General features: G+C 42.1%; 1 protein-coding gene across 1 annotated transcript in view; it reads right to left on the bottom strand.

Moving 5' to 3' along the window:
* arid2 (AT-rich interactive domain 2) overlaps positions 1–16228 on the bottom strand; it is a 32533-nt gene that overhangs the window by 2244 nt on the left and 14061 nt on the right. The window contains exons 6-20 of the mRNA XM_029495468.1: positions 13120–13338; positions 12678–12745; positions 11898–11967; positions 11145–11395; positions 9926–10022; positions 9566–9775; positions 9145–9309; positions 7665–7743; positions 7381–7515; positions 6354–6565; positions 2997–5461; positions 1142–1296; positions 900–1038; positions 712–797; positions 285–408 (exon numbers count right to left, since the gene is read on the bottom strand). Coding sequence (XP_029351328.1) covers positions 285–408; positions 712–797; positions 900–1038; positions 1142–1296; positions 2997–5461; positions 6354–6565; positions 7381–7515; positions 7665–7743; positions 9145–9309; positions 9566–9775; positions 9926–10022; positions 11145–11395; positions 11898–11967; positions 12678–12745; positions 13120–13338 — 4475 coding nt within the window. The remainder of the gene's footprint in view (positions 1–284; positions 409–711; positions 798–899; positions 1039–1141; positions 1297–2996; positions 5462–6353; positions 6566–7380; positions 7516–7664; positions 7744–9144; positions 9310–9565; positions 9776–9925; positions 10023–11144; positions 11396–11897; positions 11968–12677; positions 12746–13119; positions 13339–16228) is intronic.

Genomic DNA, 16228 nt, shown 5'->3' with positions numbered 1-16228 from the left:
AAATGATGGTTCCATGTAGAGTGCAATGACCAGGTTAAAAATCTGTTCTTTCAAACTTTCCAACTTAATGAGGTTGGAAATTACCAAATCTCCTACAATTCTGATCATTCCTGGCCTGTGTTTGACCTTGAAGAGCTGGACTTTTGGGACTGAAAAGCGTCAGAGCAGCTTACATTCAACTCATCAAACCAGGCGCTTAGTAAGTCATTCAGACACACGTGTGCATAAGACTTTTAATGAAATTTGGGGAGTAAGGTCTTTGTGATGGTCTGCGATTTACTCACAGTGAAGTCCCTGAAGACCAGGTTTCGAGAGCCTCTTCGTAGGGCCATGAGAGCTGCACTCGGATGATTGACGATTGCTTTCGGTGCTCGTGGTGCCGGAGTACTGCCAGCCACTGGCGGAGTCCTTTTAGAAGACATAACGTGTGCATTGTCTCATATAAAAATATATAAAAAGTCATGAAGGGTCACTTCTGCTAATCTTCCCACATTCTTAAAAAAGTATTTTAAGTACATCTTGATATAAAGTCCAACTTGGCATACTAGACCCACAGGAATCTACCAGTTAAATAGCTGACGTCATGGGGAATCAAGGCAGGCCGACACTACCAAATTCCACTGAAATTCAAACATTTTTGAAATTTCTCATCTCAGTGTATAATCAGGTAAGTATAATTTCAGAATCAATGAATTAGAAGGGTGTACATACTGGGAAGAAGTCTGATTGGGACTTTGTGCCTGCTGCTCCTCCAATTTGAGTCCAGCCAACAAAGCTTCTCGAGAACAGTGCTTGTCCTAGGAAAGTTGTTATAATATCACATTAATGTGGCAAAATTGATGACGTAGCAGAAGTATGATCACATCACTCAGGTGGAGAGGAAAAGTAGCAGGTCTCACCTGTAGATGTGTAATGAAGGACAGTCTCTGTCGAGGAAATGGTTCACATCCTTCCCACAGACATTGGCCTCCGTACACATCCTTTCCACCATGTTGTGTTGCTGCGTGGTAAAACACCTGAGACGGTGTTTCAAACCACCTAGAGAACAAACAAAGCACGGAATTAGTAAAATCTCAACAGTGGCTCAACTGAGGTTGATGATGAACCAGGGACAATCTGTGAGAGCTGCATTGGCACATACCGCTTACAGGACTGCCACAGACACTTAAAGTTCTGCCCTGCTTTCCTGCTTTGCTCTGGCAGTGCTGTGGAGGTTTGCTGTGCTGGGAGGTGAGGGTTGTGGTTACCCGCTGATGCAGGCTGGGATACAGGGGGCGGGGACGGGGTTATGGTTGGCTGTGGGGAAGAGACAACATTAGAAACCATTACTATCATTTAACTATTATTACATATTCCTCTCAGACAGTAGTAGTTCACTGATGTTTTACACACTCACACCACTGTAGAGGAATGTGAATTTTTGCCCACGATTACTATCATTATTGTAGTGAAGATGTGAACTCAGGTGTTGTTGGCTGAGAAGTAACCTTGGCCTGTCTACTGGCAGAGGTTGTTCTCTCAGTGGCTTTACTGTAGGAGGTGGGTATCAGTGAGCGCCACATGGTCTTAACTGGTCTCACCTTCTTAACCTCCAAACTCATCCCAACTGAACTCAACATGGCAATAGATGCTGTGTTGCTTTATCAATTGAGGAAAATGCTTAATATTGCTCTGAGTATTCACTGTCACAGGTGATTTTGAATCAGCTAGACTGCAGACAAATAAACTAACAGAAATAAGGGGACTGTCACACACTTTCCATTTCATGATGAACTTCCTTTAAGATTGTCAGTTGTGTAAGAGGAAACTCACCACTCATCATAACAAAACAGAAGTCCAGAAATTATACTGAAACCAAGCAAAACTGGTACACAGTTATGCATGCAGATGCAAAGTCACATCTTGTAGCGTTTGAAACCGGTTTTCAGACTTTGACAAGGATATTTACAAACATAAGGTAAGAGACCGGTATTTTACTATTAGAATTGAAGCCATGGCAAACTATTTCAATCTACTCGGACAAAAACTTTATACACAATTTTGGCTTCCATCTCTCTCACGTTCATCCTCACACACAAACACAGGGGTAATAACATGACTGTGTCCTAACATAAAAAAGTTGAAACCCAAAGGCTCAAAACACTAAAATGTTAAACTTTTAGTACATAATGTGCCACTTCAGCACTTACATAACTGTTATTTTAGGATCAAACACAGAAACCATATTGAAAATACACTGTGCAAAGTTCTGACCACCAGTGGCAGCGTAGAGCAATGTTTTAATGCTCTGTTCTGATAGACATTGCAGAGACACATGCAGCCAATTAAACATGATTTGACATAGGCCACAATGTTTTAGTACATGCTATCCTCAACATTCCTTTTAGCACCACAGAAAGTGATTGTAAATGCCTCTTTGTAGTTTCAACTTGTACTGTTCTACAGAACAAAGACAGAAGGAGTAACCAAATTGAGAGAGTAAAGAGCATAATCTGCTCTGTCCTGCAGAACAAAGCAAAAGTTATAGAATGTTGTATCACTTAACACTGCACCTTACTGAGTGTCATATAATGGCTATATCCCACCTATTACCACAGAACAAGAACTACAAGGTATAATGAACCACTGAATGCCACATTTTGTTTTGAGTGATGTTTAAAATGTCTAAAAACTGAAAATCACAGAAATTAAGTTAAGTAAACATGAGTAAAAACCTCCAGGTGAAGTTTTCTGCTTTAGGTAAGAACTATGCAGTGTGGATCACCAACATATCTGCCATAATGTGAAGGGAACATGTATACTGTGTTTTGGTGTAAATAAAGCTGTGTTTGTCTGTGATAGTTGAATGGGGGTGGTAAACTGAGAAAAAAAGACATCACTTGGTGATGAAAATACTGTTGGGCAAGTATTTTCAACCTACTGTTTTGCATACTGAGATGCAAAACATATTTTCTGACAGACATGACATCAGGTCACAAGACCTTAGAGTGACTCACCGTTGAGCCAGCTGCCTCTGTGGGGGAGCAGTTCCTCTGCTGAGTGGCATTTTCTATTGCTACTTTGGCTACTGTGCTTGGGTCTGTTCCTGCTGGCACTGCCACCATGGTGGCACTGCTGCCGGCGTTGTTGGGGTCACTGATGGTGATGATCCGCACTCCCACTTTATTGGGGATCCCCGTGGATGCTGCTGCTGCACTGCGGTCCTCATTCTCAGCTGGCCTCTTGAGGCCTCGGGTCTCAGAGGCCACACCATTTGCAGGAGAGGCAGCAAGACTCTGGGAGGTAACAGTAACAGTGGAAGGGAGGGAGGAGTTGGGAAGCAGTTGCTGTCTTAGCACAGCATGGCCCGGCCCCAAAGGTCCATTGGTTAATTCCGAGGGAAACCTATTGCCTACTACCTGGGGTCCATTGGCCAGGCGCTCAGCCTGCTGGGCTTTGGCAGTGTCCTGCTGGGGGGGAGGAGGAGGAGGAGGAGGAGGAGGAGGACTAGGGAGAGGGGGGTCTGAGCCATGACTCTTTTCAGGGGGGCCGACCTCTCCGTTCCCCAAGTACTGTTTGGAAGCAATGTGATTTGGAATGTTTTTGTTAAAGTTGCCACCACCTTCACCCCGATCAAAGTCACACACTCCATTGACTAGAGTCTTTTTAGGGTCGGCATTGCCCTCCAGAGGGGTGTTGGGGCCGGGGGAGAGGGCCTGCTTCCCATTAGCAGGGTGACTCTCCATAGCCGGACCATTGAGCGCCCCCTGGCTGTTCCCTGAGTGGTATGGAGGTAGATTAGACTCCATGCACTTCCGACCATTGAGCAGCTTTGCACCTGCCGCAACATCACCATTACTTGTTTTGCCATTCGAGGAATCTCCCTCTGCCAAAGAAGAGTTCTCCATCACCTCAATCTTCCTCTCATGGATGTGCAGCCCTGTAGCGTCCTTAGCCTCCTCCTCCTTTTGACAAATGATCTTGTCTCCCCTGAGGGGAGCTGGCAGTGGTGGTGGTGGGGGGGCTGCTGGGGTGTGTTGGGGCACTGTTCCAGTAGAGAATGGAGGAGGGGGAATGACCGGGGCCACGGCACCCTGGCTGACAGCAGCAACAGCAGCAGTAGAGGTGGTGAAGCCAGTGTTGGGGACCACAGTAAATGTGACTTGTCCAGTTGCTGTGGGACCCTGGATGATGGTAGCTGCCCCTGAGCTACTTGTGGATATGAGCTGACCTGGCAAGAGCTGGACTGTCTGGAGGGCTGGAGTTCCTGCAGCAGGAAGCTGCCCGGGAACAAGTTGTACATTGAGCTGCTGAGGCTGCGGAGAGGGATTCTGCGTGCTGTATCCTGTTTGGTAGATGACCTGTGGATTGGGGGCTATCGTGCTGTTCGGAGGGGGCACCTGTGGAGCAGGTAGGATGAGCTTTCCTCCTGGTGTGGAAGGCCCTCGCTTTGGAAGCAGTAGCTGTTTGATCAAACTGGACTCAGTGGAGGTAGGCTGAGAAGGAGGAGTCTGGGAAATGATTTGGAGCGGTGGCTGTTGTTGATGCTGTTGCTGATGTTGCTGCTGTTGATGCCGTTTCATGGACATTGCGTGGCTGACAGATTGATTGGGCTGGACCTGGGTATTGGAGTGAGAGGCAGGAGGCGGGCAGGGGCTGGAAGCAGTTCCAGGCTGCCCTGCTATCTGGATAGTCTGGGTACCAGGAATGGCGGAGGGGTTGGCAAGAACAATCTGGTGTATGGCAGGGGTGTAGGCTGTGCTCTGCTGGGGGTTGGGGCTGACTATTACTACACTCGGCGCCTGCTGCTGAGACTGCTGGTTGGGAGTGGCTATTGTGGCTGCTGGTCCACCCGACTGGTTTGGCGCTGGTTTGGGAGCTATATTCTGAAATGCAACACGTGACCCCTGGGAATTGGGCACACCTACGATGCTTAACGCCTGACTACCTCCCACCTGAATGGAAGAGGAGGGTGCTGATGTTGCAGCAGCACACTGAGGGTCCACTTGGGGAGTTCCACCCTGAGGCCCAGACAAGGGAGGGGTTTGTGGGAGGGGAGGATGCTGGGTGATTGGAGGGCACACCCCTTGTACCCTGGCGGTGAGAATATGGCCCTGTGGTACTTGTTGAAATAGCGTGACAGGTGTCCCTGTCGGGAGCATGGGGGAGTGTTGCTGCTGCTGAGCCGCAGGTGGAACAGTAGGGTTCTGGGGGTTGTGGTTCTGTGTGGCTGGTGCTGACGTTGGAATCTGGACCACTGGACCAGGTCGGACCTGCTGCTGTTGCACTGCTGCCAGAGGATTTGATGGTAACTGTGGAGGCACCTGCGGGGGCACCGGGTGACGAGAAACAGTCGGGTGGTTTGCATGGGGAAGCTCCTGTGCAGTCAAGGCCATGGGTGGGGCAGCACCACTGGTGCTGAGGCTGGGACCTGGGGGCCGCACAAACTGGGGTCCAAGAATGGGATGCCCGGGAGGTAAACCTGGTAACACATTTGCATATAGAAATTGTTCAGGTCTGGCAAGGCTCTGAATGGACATGTTAGCTAACTCTTCTCTCTATTTCCAAATTTGCTATTGACAAAGGGGAAGATAAAAAAAACAAACAAACAAACAAACAAAAAAAAAAAAACTAAATATATACATATACGCGCACACACACCCCCCCCCCCATATCAAGATTCATTCATTCGTTCCTGTTTCCTCATATCATTCTCTAATGCAGCCCAAATGGGTGACATTTGGTTGACCTTGTTTCTCTATTCAACACAAAATATAACAGCAATAATGTTGATGTGATCCTTCAGCAATGACCCATCACTGCTCACCCAACAGCAACCAATAGTCAAAGATTGGCTTCCGACCTGCAGGTTTCTCCTATCCCATGTATTGATCCATGGTTACTTATTAGCATTTTTGAGATGCAGTAAAGAAAAAATTTCTGCAATATTCTGAATTATTTCATAATGTAACAAAACACCACAGCCAAATGTTGTCTGCTCAGTTTCATGCTAAATGATTGAGATTAGCTGCTTCCATTTTAATTTCCCTAGTAAGCTCTTCCAGTTAACTTCTTTTTCTTTGATAATTTTCTCCATATTTGCTTTTGTAATTTATTCAGCCATTTTGGTCCAAATGTACCATCTCTGCTCTCTGTCTGAGTGCGAGAATTCTTCTCCAAAGTATAATTTTTTTTATGTCTTTCTGTCAAGGCCAGAGAAGAATAAACATCCAGGATGCCTTGAACAACACAAAATTTTAATGTATTCATATTCTAATGCATAAAACTTCTAATCTTAAAGCCATAACTGCTATTTACCAAAAAAGTGGTAATGAGAAAACAAAGGTTTAATTGATTACTTCTCCTAGTTGTACCTGGAGGCGGAGCTTGAGGGTCTCCAGGTGCTTCATGTCGGGCTGCTGGAGGTGGAGGAGCTGCTGCCGGACTTTGTTGCTGAGGCTGCTGGTAGTACAGCTGGATGGGCAGGGGGATTGACCGTCGCCTCAGTCCCACCAGAAGGATCTGAACCTGCCCAGTGGCCTTGGGCTCCTCTTGCCGCCGCATAGTGTGGTTGGGGAACACCGTCCTGTGGTAGGGGTGGGAAGAGGATGGGTAGGAGATTGTCACAAATGGAAACTGGTGGGTTAATTCATCATGCTGATATTCTCCTTTTCCAGCTAATTGATTTATGAGAATAAAGCTTTTTCTTATTCGTGCACATTAGGATGAAATATCTTGTACACTGCAGGGAAGTTAATTACAGAAGGTATATATATTATAGAATTATCTGCGTAATCTATGAGTCAAATATTTTTTCATCCAAGTTTACTCAGACTATTCATGTCTCCTTCTTGAATAAGCCAGACATTTACAAAAATGCACAAAAAAAATACATGCAGAAATAAGTTACCGGTCTATGTTTCAGTCTAATACCACATTTCATCTAAATTATCTAGATATGTCCATAAAAATTCTGAATTTTTTTTTTTTCTGGTATCTGAATTAACCAAGCATGTATGCGTATATGTGGAGAATCTCTATAGGATCATATTGGTAATGTTAAAAGGTAAATTATGACACATTTTACCCTTGAGATATTGCATTTGGGAATAATAATGTTATTGTTCAGCCCTAATTTTAAGAAACATTAACATACTACTACTAACTTTGTTTATGTTTTTATTTTTAGATTAGATCAAGCTTGATACAGTCATTAATTCCCAAGTTTCATGTATGCAGTTTGTGCATTAAAATATCCAAAAAGCCTACTTGCCAATAAACTGCCTGCTTCATAAAGCCAAATGGCAAAAATTGTTTTGTAGCAAACACAAAGGAAAAAAAATATTACAGTTCATTGTACTGGCGGAAAATAAAAATCTCGGACATGAAGATGAGACTGACCGGAGACATTTGAGGAAGCCGTTCGAGTTCAAGATGTTGCTTCGTCCCATTTTACTGCACGTGGCCAGGTACTCAGAGTACATTTCTGATCGAGATACTGAGCCATCTGGGTTAGTCTCGAAGTGTGCGTTTAGCCTGTTGGTTAAACACGGACAAAAACATTAGAATTTTTTTTTTGGGGGGGGGTGCAACAAGAGAAGAGATGTTGAACCAAAGTACAAAGGACAAATACATATCCTTTGTAACAGCGTCACTAGCGATATCTGCAGGTTAATTAGTCTTACCACTGCAGTGTAAATTTCTCCCCATCCAGTTCAACAATACCAGGTGGAGGCTGGGTGGATTGAACTGGAACCCTTGTAACTGAGGAAAGAAAAATATTGAAGTTAAAAACAAGGTGAAGTCTTGCAGGTACTTGATTTGATGTTGACAGGCTGCAAAGCAGAACAAAGGTTCTCTGTGGTGCTCTCCAGACTATCCACTAGATGTCACAATACTAATAACTTTGCATTGGCTGCCATCAGCAGCACTGGTATGACACTTACAAGGTTGGGTGGGTTTCTGTCCCACCAGGGGTCACCTGTTAATTCACACATAGTCTATGTGGGAAAAGTGGAAACCTGCACCCCCCCCCCCCCCCCCCCACTTGTTTATATATATATATATATATATATAGATAACACAAAGTGCTTAAAAAAAAGTGTGATTTTCTTCTGATTAAATACCATGTTTATTTTTCCTGCTTCAAGGCACAGATTTTTTTTTGTAAACCAGTTTGATCAGACCAAAAAGATTTTTAAAAAGTTGTATTATTAAAACTATAGTATTGACTGATGCTACTAGAAAATTGTTACATTTTTAACAAAAGAAATCCTAGAAAATTGCTCACAGTAGCAAAATTTAAGGATCTTGCTATTAAATATTCAGAAGCAATTTGAGCACCAAATACAACAGTCCTGTAAACAAGGTTCAGCGCAGAATGCAGGGCAGCCATGGTGGAATATTTTGTGGCTCAGCAGCAGGCAGGTTTATCCATTTTTCAAACATTGAGAACTGCCTGTGATTCTTTGTGTTACAGTTCAGGTTACCACCTTTACTCATTTAGCCCAAGAATACACATACAGAGTCTGACAAAGACCTCCTGTGTGGAACTGATTTGAATTGACAGGGCATCTGCGGAGAACTGGATATACTTTCTTGTTGCTGCTTTAAACCTACAGTTGGTGGCAACGTGAATTATTATTTTACCTTTACTCTGAAAACCATGAATCAAATACCAGCTGCATCAGCCTATTGTGGATTTATTGTTGTATCCTGCATTGTTTTTATTAGCTTCATTCACACCACCTTTTAATCTTATACACAAACACTCGTACAGTCCTGAGATTTGCTATGAAAACAAAAGGTCTATCATCGCCACATTTTTCATTGATTTATTTATTCAATCTTAAATAATTTAAGATAGTAAATTAAGTATACTGAAAATTTTCAAGAGTGCTTAATGACTTAAAATATGCACTTGTTCCCTTTATCCAAGTTCACAGCTGACACATGAAATCCATTTAATAATGTCAAAATTTACCCCAGGAAGATACCCTGAAGTGTCTAGTTCATGATCATCTGTCAGCCCTCTCTACTATTTAAAAAAAAAAAAAAAAAAAAAAAAAAATCCCGAGAAGCTAAAGGTGTCTACACACGTGTTAGGACAGAATAATAGGCTTCACCTGCTGTCAGAGATGCTGATGGAGATGTGCAGACACTCACCAGGTGCTGGTGCTCCCTGCACAGCTGCAGGTACCTGCTCCACCAGCTGTGGTCGAACCTCAGCTGCCTGGTCGGCGTTGGCCTGATGCTCAATCAACCGCACCGCTGTTAGGGCGTCAGGTCCGAATGTGTGGAGGTCCACAGATACTAACCGTACTAAGAGGTCTAAGCAGAGAGGAAAGGGAAAAACATGCAAGAATCAGCAGCCAAACCAGAGGAAAGAGTCACTACGGATTTCCATGTTGAAGGAAATTTGAGGCAGTTACTCGTGAATGGAAAGACTAGTGTGAGAGAATCTGGCTTCCAGACAATTTAGCTAAACACAACTAAACCCATCTGATATCAGATTTCCAGCTCTGGATTTACTTGTCGATTGGAATGAAGTAAGTGAATTTCCATTAAATCTCTAATACTGCCCTACCTATGCTGTGGTCAACTGATGCAATCTTGCTGCAGGGAACCTCTCCAAGCTGGGCCAGCAGGTACAGCACCTCCAAGGATGCCATGAGGAGCATGAGGTCAGGCAGGGTGAGGAGCATCATTACCTCCCTGTACGAGTCCTGGTCCACGTACTCACAGATTAGCACACCATTGTCCTCTGCTTTACTGAGGTTGCCCAGGATCTCCATGGCTATAGACACATTGAGGCATTTATTGCAATAAATTTTAATAAGTCTGGATCCAAAGCATAAATGCATATTAAATATCCATTATAGGGAACTCAGAGTTTGCCTAGCCAAAATCTGACTCATGCACAACCAGAAGGCACTGGGGCACTTACCTCTCATTTTGAGGAACCTGTCCCTGGACATCAAGCATTTGGTGATGGTGTGAAAGATCAGATGAGTCGTCCGAAAGTCAATAGGATCCAGCTGGAGCTGCAGAGAGTCAGACTGGGTTTACTCAGCTGGTTAGAACCAAAACCTTCATTATCAATATTTTACAGAGGGCAGACTTGGTGCAATTATAGTAAATAATAGGATCACTGAACTGTAGCAAAGCTTGTCTTGTCACTATATTTAAAAACTAGAGGTTGAAAAAAGATTTGTGCTGCTGCTCACAAAATATTAACAGTATTATTAGTATCATTTATATCAGCATATGACACCCAGCTTCACAGGATCATATCTGTGGTTTGTAAAATGTCTGATACACAACCCTCCAATTAATCACATCTAAGGCTTAGCTGATTGTATCAGAGACTCTATGCATAGAGCATCTAAAAATAGATATAACCTCATTCACATGCATCTCATACCAACAAACCTAATACTCAAATGTAAGCCTTACTCAATGGCCAGTATTTCACCCTCATTCTTTATTTGTAAATAACCAACCTGGTGTTTTTCAAATGGCTTGAAGGATTGTTTTTAGTATGTTTTAATATGTCTAAGATACTAAATATGTAATCATTCTCTTTGGCTGAGTTGAAGTGTCTAAAATAATCTTAAAGAATTGGTGACACACCAACAGTCAATCAGCTGTAGTTAAGCTGCAAAATAACTAATCACTTAAAAACTAATTGACTTTTCTAGTTAATTATCTAAACTAATGTTCTCCTGGACTACAGAGTACCTCTCAGTCTAATGCATAGGGCCTCAACACCTTAAGAAAAACTATGTCTAACACACCTGCTGTGCCTATTGCTGCTGTTGCTATACTGTGATTTCACAATATGATACATACAGCTTATCCATTAACAGACTAAACTTGCTCAGACCACATCAATGAATAATGTGATATACAATTAAGTGAGGTCAAACATTAACTGAATGGACTCCTCTCTGGCTCCAGGTGCAACAGAGTATATTGTGGCTAAACAACACAGTTAAAGTGTCACAGTAACCTACATTCAAATACACTTCACCTTCCTTTTACTACACTGATGAGTTGACCTAAATCTGTAACATTAAGTTTGTAAAATATACTTCTTGTGCTTGGCAAAATGTTATGGCATTGAACGATTCCTTTGACACTAGCGAACCAAGAACCACATTCACCTCAGCCGCCACGTTGCCCAACGTGTCCAGTCCGAGCTGTCGGAGTGAGATGAGGTTACAGTGGGCACAGAGCAAAAGGAAGCGCAGGCACGTTCGGTTGGCCGCCAGCAGCTTGACGTTGGCCTCCTCAAAGGAGAGGTTTCGCAGGATAACGGCAACCTGCAGCACACGCTGGGCCTCCATGTCACTGATACCCAGGCTCCGTGGCGGGTGGAAGAGGCTTCGCCAGCGCTCCTCACACGACGTACCATCTGCAGATAGAGAGGGAGGGTGACTTGGAACTCTACACCAAATGAGAGTATAAGCAAATATTGTTCAACAGGATAAAAGCCTCAACTTTCAATGACAAAGATAACCTAATAAATGTTTTAAATCCTCATTGTGGTATTTGGGTTTTCTAAAAGAAAATCTAAATTATTTATTGATGGTCATGGTGTATGTGCATGTAGCTGGCGTTAACGTTTCTTCAATCAATTATTCAATCTATGCTTGTTATTATCTAAGAGACCCTCACTTGCACCGAATGTTAAAAGAAAATGAGAAAAACTCTGCATAGGTAAGGTAAAACTACTTCTAGCTACAGCACAATGACAACAAAATACTCACAGGGATTTTATAAATAAGAGACGCTAAACAAACCTTGCACACTTGAGTACATCACACTTTATAGGTGTCAATTAATACACCATTGAAATACACCAAAGTGCACCCTTATTTACCCTTTCAGTAGCCTTTTTCACTACGCCTGTTTACCTTGTGCTGGGCTGCTCTTGTCCCAGATCAGCTCCCTAACTTCAGCGTCCTCCACCACCTCTTTCCAGAACTGCAGAAACACAGAGGCCTTTAGCTGGACATTGAAATTCATACTGATACCTCAAATTAGACATCTAAATGTCAACAGACCTAATAAATTCATCAAGTTAACACTGCATAGCCAAACAAAGCACCAGCTTTCTGCACGGTAAATACTTTTATTTGTAAATCTTACTTTTGATTTAGTCCACAATTTTGTCCAAAACCTATCACAAACTATCATGAACAACTAAGAAAGCCTGATAATATTCATGGGGCTGAATCATATCAGGGGCTGAAACAATTAATCATGCCATTTTCCACAGCAGGATTGTGTCAATTGAAGATGGATTTACTGCTTTAGGTGACCAGCAGTATCTGCTCTGATATTTCCAGGAATTTAACACACCTTTTTTGTGTGTGTGAGTACAAGCCCAGCCCTTCCTGTCATAACCTCCATTGAAGCTGAATATTTAAGTGCTCTTGGGCTATTGCAGCTAACTGTGTGTGTGACCCCAAGACAATCAGCCAGGAGAGTCTTGCTATAGCTTTAATGGGCTGAAATAAAATTTTGATTTGACCTCTGTCTGTGTAAAAAGCCTTATAATAAACTGCTCTATGATCAGGTTTACAAAATTGTCAATGTGAGGAGTGAAAAAGTGTTTTTAAATTCCAGGTGTGGTCATCAAAGATCACATATGCAACTGAAAGGACACAGGTTAAAAATTTTTTGAACATTACCCTGAAAAAGTCCCGGGACGTTTTCTCCTTCCAGTCGGTCCCGAATACCCCAGAGAAGCTTCCTAGTGCTACAGAAATTGAGACACAGGGTTAGAGTTCAGCTAAGTACAGATTAATCATATATTCCTTATTGGACAATTATACTAACAGGTAATAAATACAGAGAACAAGAGGTGGGAAAAGGAGGCAGCAAATTGGGAAAATATTTCAAATTCCCAAAAGATGTCCCACCAGAGCTATCTCTCTTTATAATTTTTAAAATAAAATTAAGGATTTAATTCAATTTCATGTTAAATTAAGGAACAAAATTAAGCAGTTTTACTAAAAGCACAGACCAAATGTACATAATACACTTTTAAAGTTATGTATGCAACAAGGCTTCTTTGTTGGCCATTCAACATTGGAACTAAAGAGCAAGATCTGAGTCAGGTTGGACACATACAGTCGTCGAAGACGCCGGTGTGGGCCAGCAGTAACGTGACCAGTTTGGGGTCTTTGTCCAACTGCATGGCATGCTTGCTCTCGTTGGAAAGCAGAGTGCAAACGTTAACAGCAAAGTCCACTTCATTGGGTAGGCCCGAGAGGAGAGACAGCACCAGTTTGTTGTAGTCACACGGTGGAACGAAATCCGTCGACAGTCCATAGCTTTGGCGGAGATAGTCTGGAGGGAGAAAACATTTTTACTATACAACTGCTTGAATAAAATACGCATTTAAATATCAGTGACAGTCAAATACACATAGCATTTAAACAGTTTTCAGTGGTTGGCAAAATAGGGATAAAGTGAACTGACAATTATCAAAGTGAAGTTCATTTTCTTAAGTAAAATTCATCAATACACTTTAATTCTGGAACAAGAGGAGTCTTCGTATATACACCTAAAAAATAAGCATCACCAATATCACAGGGAGGAGGAACTATCTCACAGCAGCTAAATAGATGCTATAGAAAAGTTGGGGTGCAAGATGTGTACTGGCCAACAAGCTGGAGGAGAAGAGAAAAGCCTAGTTCCTGTTCAACTTTAATTCCAATTAATTTTTCCTTTATCTGGGTTTGGCCCTTTAATTAGTCAGTGAAAGCTGTCTTTGCTTCACATTAGGTTGATGAGCCTCATCTAACTGAGGGACATGAATGTTCTTGAACTTTTATTTGTGTTTGTCTCAGAGTCAGTCAACCTTCATGATTGGCTTTTTTAGAAAGACATCTAATCCAAAACAATGATGAGCACAGTGTGGGGAGAGAATCCTGATGTAGATTTTTTTTTTTTTTTTAACTCAGCAGCTCTAAGTAACAAATGATCCAGTCAGTCACAGAGCAAAGATTCTTCCCTGCACTGATGTGATTTTGTGCTACCAATCATTTTGTGTGCACAGGTGTCATTTCTCCACTGGATATTTCAATTTGCTGCAGGATTTTTGTAGACTGCTGCCTCTGGAAACCAATCACAGAGCAGAAAGGAATCCTACTGAGTGAATTTGATTTCCATGCCGAAAAAGTTTGTGCTGGCAAATGTAATGTAGCTGAGCTGATATTATAGCAGCAATGGCGCCATTCAAAAGTCTGTATCTGTGCTCATTCTGCAACAACTGCAGGGGACCGGTGTACATACCGCATGACATACAGAAATTTATGAGAAGAGTAAATAAAGAGTTCAGTTTAGGTCTAAAGACCAAAACATCCCAATATGGCAGAGGGCGGCTCAATCCATTACCAATACATTACCAGCACTGACCATTTTCAGCTTGGCTATCCCTGTGTTACAGTTACGCTTATCCTGAAAAGGTCTGTTATAGTGCAGGACCAATAAATCAGCCAGGCACATATAGTGAACCTTATTAGCTTAATGCTGGTGTTTCAGTGTAAGTGTAGGCAAGAAATCAAAGGAAAGCAATACAAAGACAGGGTTGATGTAACGTGGAGAAAAACAAAAACACCACAAACAAAAAAAAATTGCATTTTAAAACTCTCACAACAGTAAAAAGTCTTTTTTTACTGGAACACGTCCTGTTCAGTATTCTTATTTTATCATTAAGTACATAAAGAAAACCCTTCAAGTGTGTGTGTGTGTGTCTATATATATATATATATATAAACAAAAAGAAGTCAGTGTAAAAAAAATCCAGTATTAGTTATACTGCATTGACTCAACTATTATCTTATGAAATCATAACATTTTATGTATCATAACAAAAAGTAGCAACTTTGTCAACAATTTCCGTAGAGCAAAGAACTATCAGTCAGTTTTCTACAAAGTCCAGCTGCAAAATCAAACTACTATGCTCATTATGTGTGGCTCATGTAGGTGATGAATGAGAAAATCTGACAACACACACAAGTCTACCACTGCTGTCATTGATATGTTTTGGAGTGTCTCAGCTCAGCAGGCAGCACAACTGATTATTTAAGAGTCAGGGATGAAAGGGCCCATGGATCTAATCAAAACGAAGATTGGGGGGGGGAATCCAGCAAGTGCTTCCTCTGTCCCTTCATCAATAATTGCCGTCAGGGACAGTCAATTACCACAAAAAAAAAAAAAAAAAAAAAAGCTCAGTGGTCAACTCCAAAACACTGAGGCTAATGGACAGCTCCCCTTCACTCTGTGTGTGTGTGTGTGTGTGTGTGTGTGAGTGAGAGAGTGAGTGAGTGAGTGAGTGAGTGACAGAGAGAGAAGAAAGGGAGGTTGGTTGGCCTTGGCCAGCTGGAGAAAAACATTTAGTTTGAAATGTGATGTGGTTACTCAGAGGCTGCTCTTTCACTGCAAATGGAGTTGCATGTTTGTTAAAAAAGAAAAATAATAATATATATCAAATCAGATTTATTTGTATAGCGCCAAATCATAACAAAGTTACATCAAGGCACTTTACATATAGAGCAGGTCATATAGAGCAGGTCTAGACCAAACTCTTTAAAGAGACCCAACAGATCCACCGATGAGCATATATATATATATATATATATATATATATATAAATAATTTAACTTTCATTAGAGAAAGGGAAAAAATGCATTCCTCATGGCCTTGGTTGAAAAAAAAAAAAGCAGCACTGAGCAAGGTGACAACTGAAATGAAAAACAACACGGAGCATCTCGTTCTCAGCAGCAAATTCTCGGTGTGACAAGCCGATATTGCTACGGAGAGTTGATCAAATGGCTTGGTCATTGTTACAGTCCAAGACAGCCTTATAAAGACAATTCACCATGGACATTATGTGCCAAAAACACAAACTGTCAAGGACATTCAGAAAAGTAACAGAGCAGAACACCCTGACCAACAGGCAAAAACTGTAAGTTCTGAGGTGAGATATTGCATATTATTCAATTTAGAGATGATGCAGTTGTCAGGTTATCAGCCTGTCTTTAGCTGGTTACAGAAATAGTTAGCCGTAAAGAAACTTTAAAACTCCCCCATTAACACAAATACCTGGAGTTAAGAAAAACAATGTGCTAGAGGATTTCTTGGCTGCAGGGAGGAACTTCCTACGATCCACTGCTCTCAGCCAAAAAAAATTGTTTGGAACACCCCCCCTCCCAATTAAAATGGCAAATTGTCA

The sequence above is a fragment of the Echeneis naucrates genome, chromosome 23 (genome assembly GCF_900963305.1).
Source record: "Echeneis naucrates chromosome 23, fEcheNa1.1, whole genome shotgun sequence".
NCBI lineage: Eukaryota > Metazoa > Chordata > Actinopteri > Carangiformes > Echeneidae > Echeneis > Echeneis naucrates.
The sequence above is the reverse complement of the archived record's forward strand: the minus strand, read 5'-3'. Positions and strand labels throughout refer to the sequence as shown.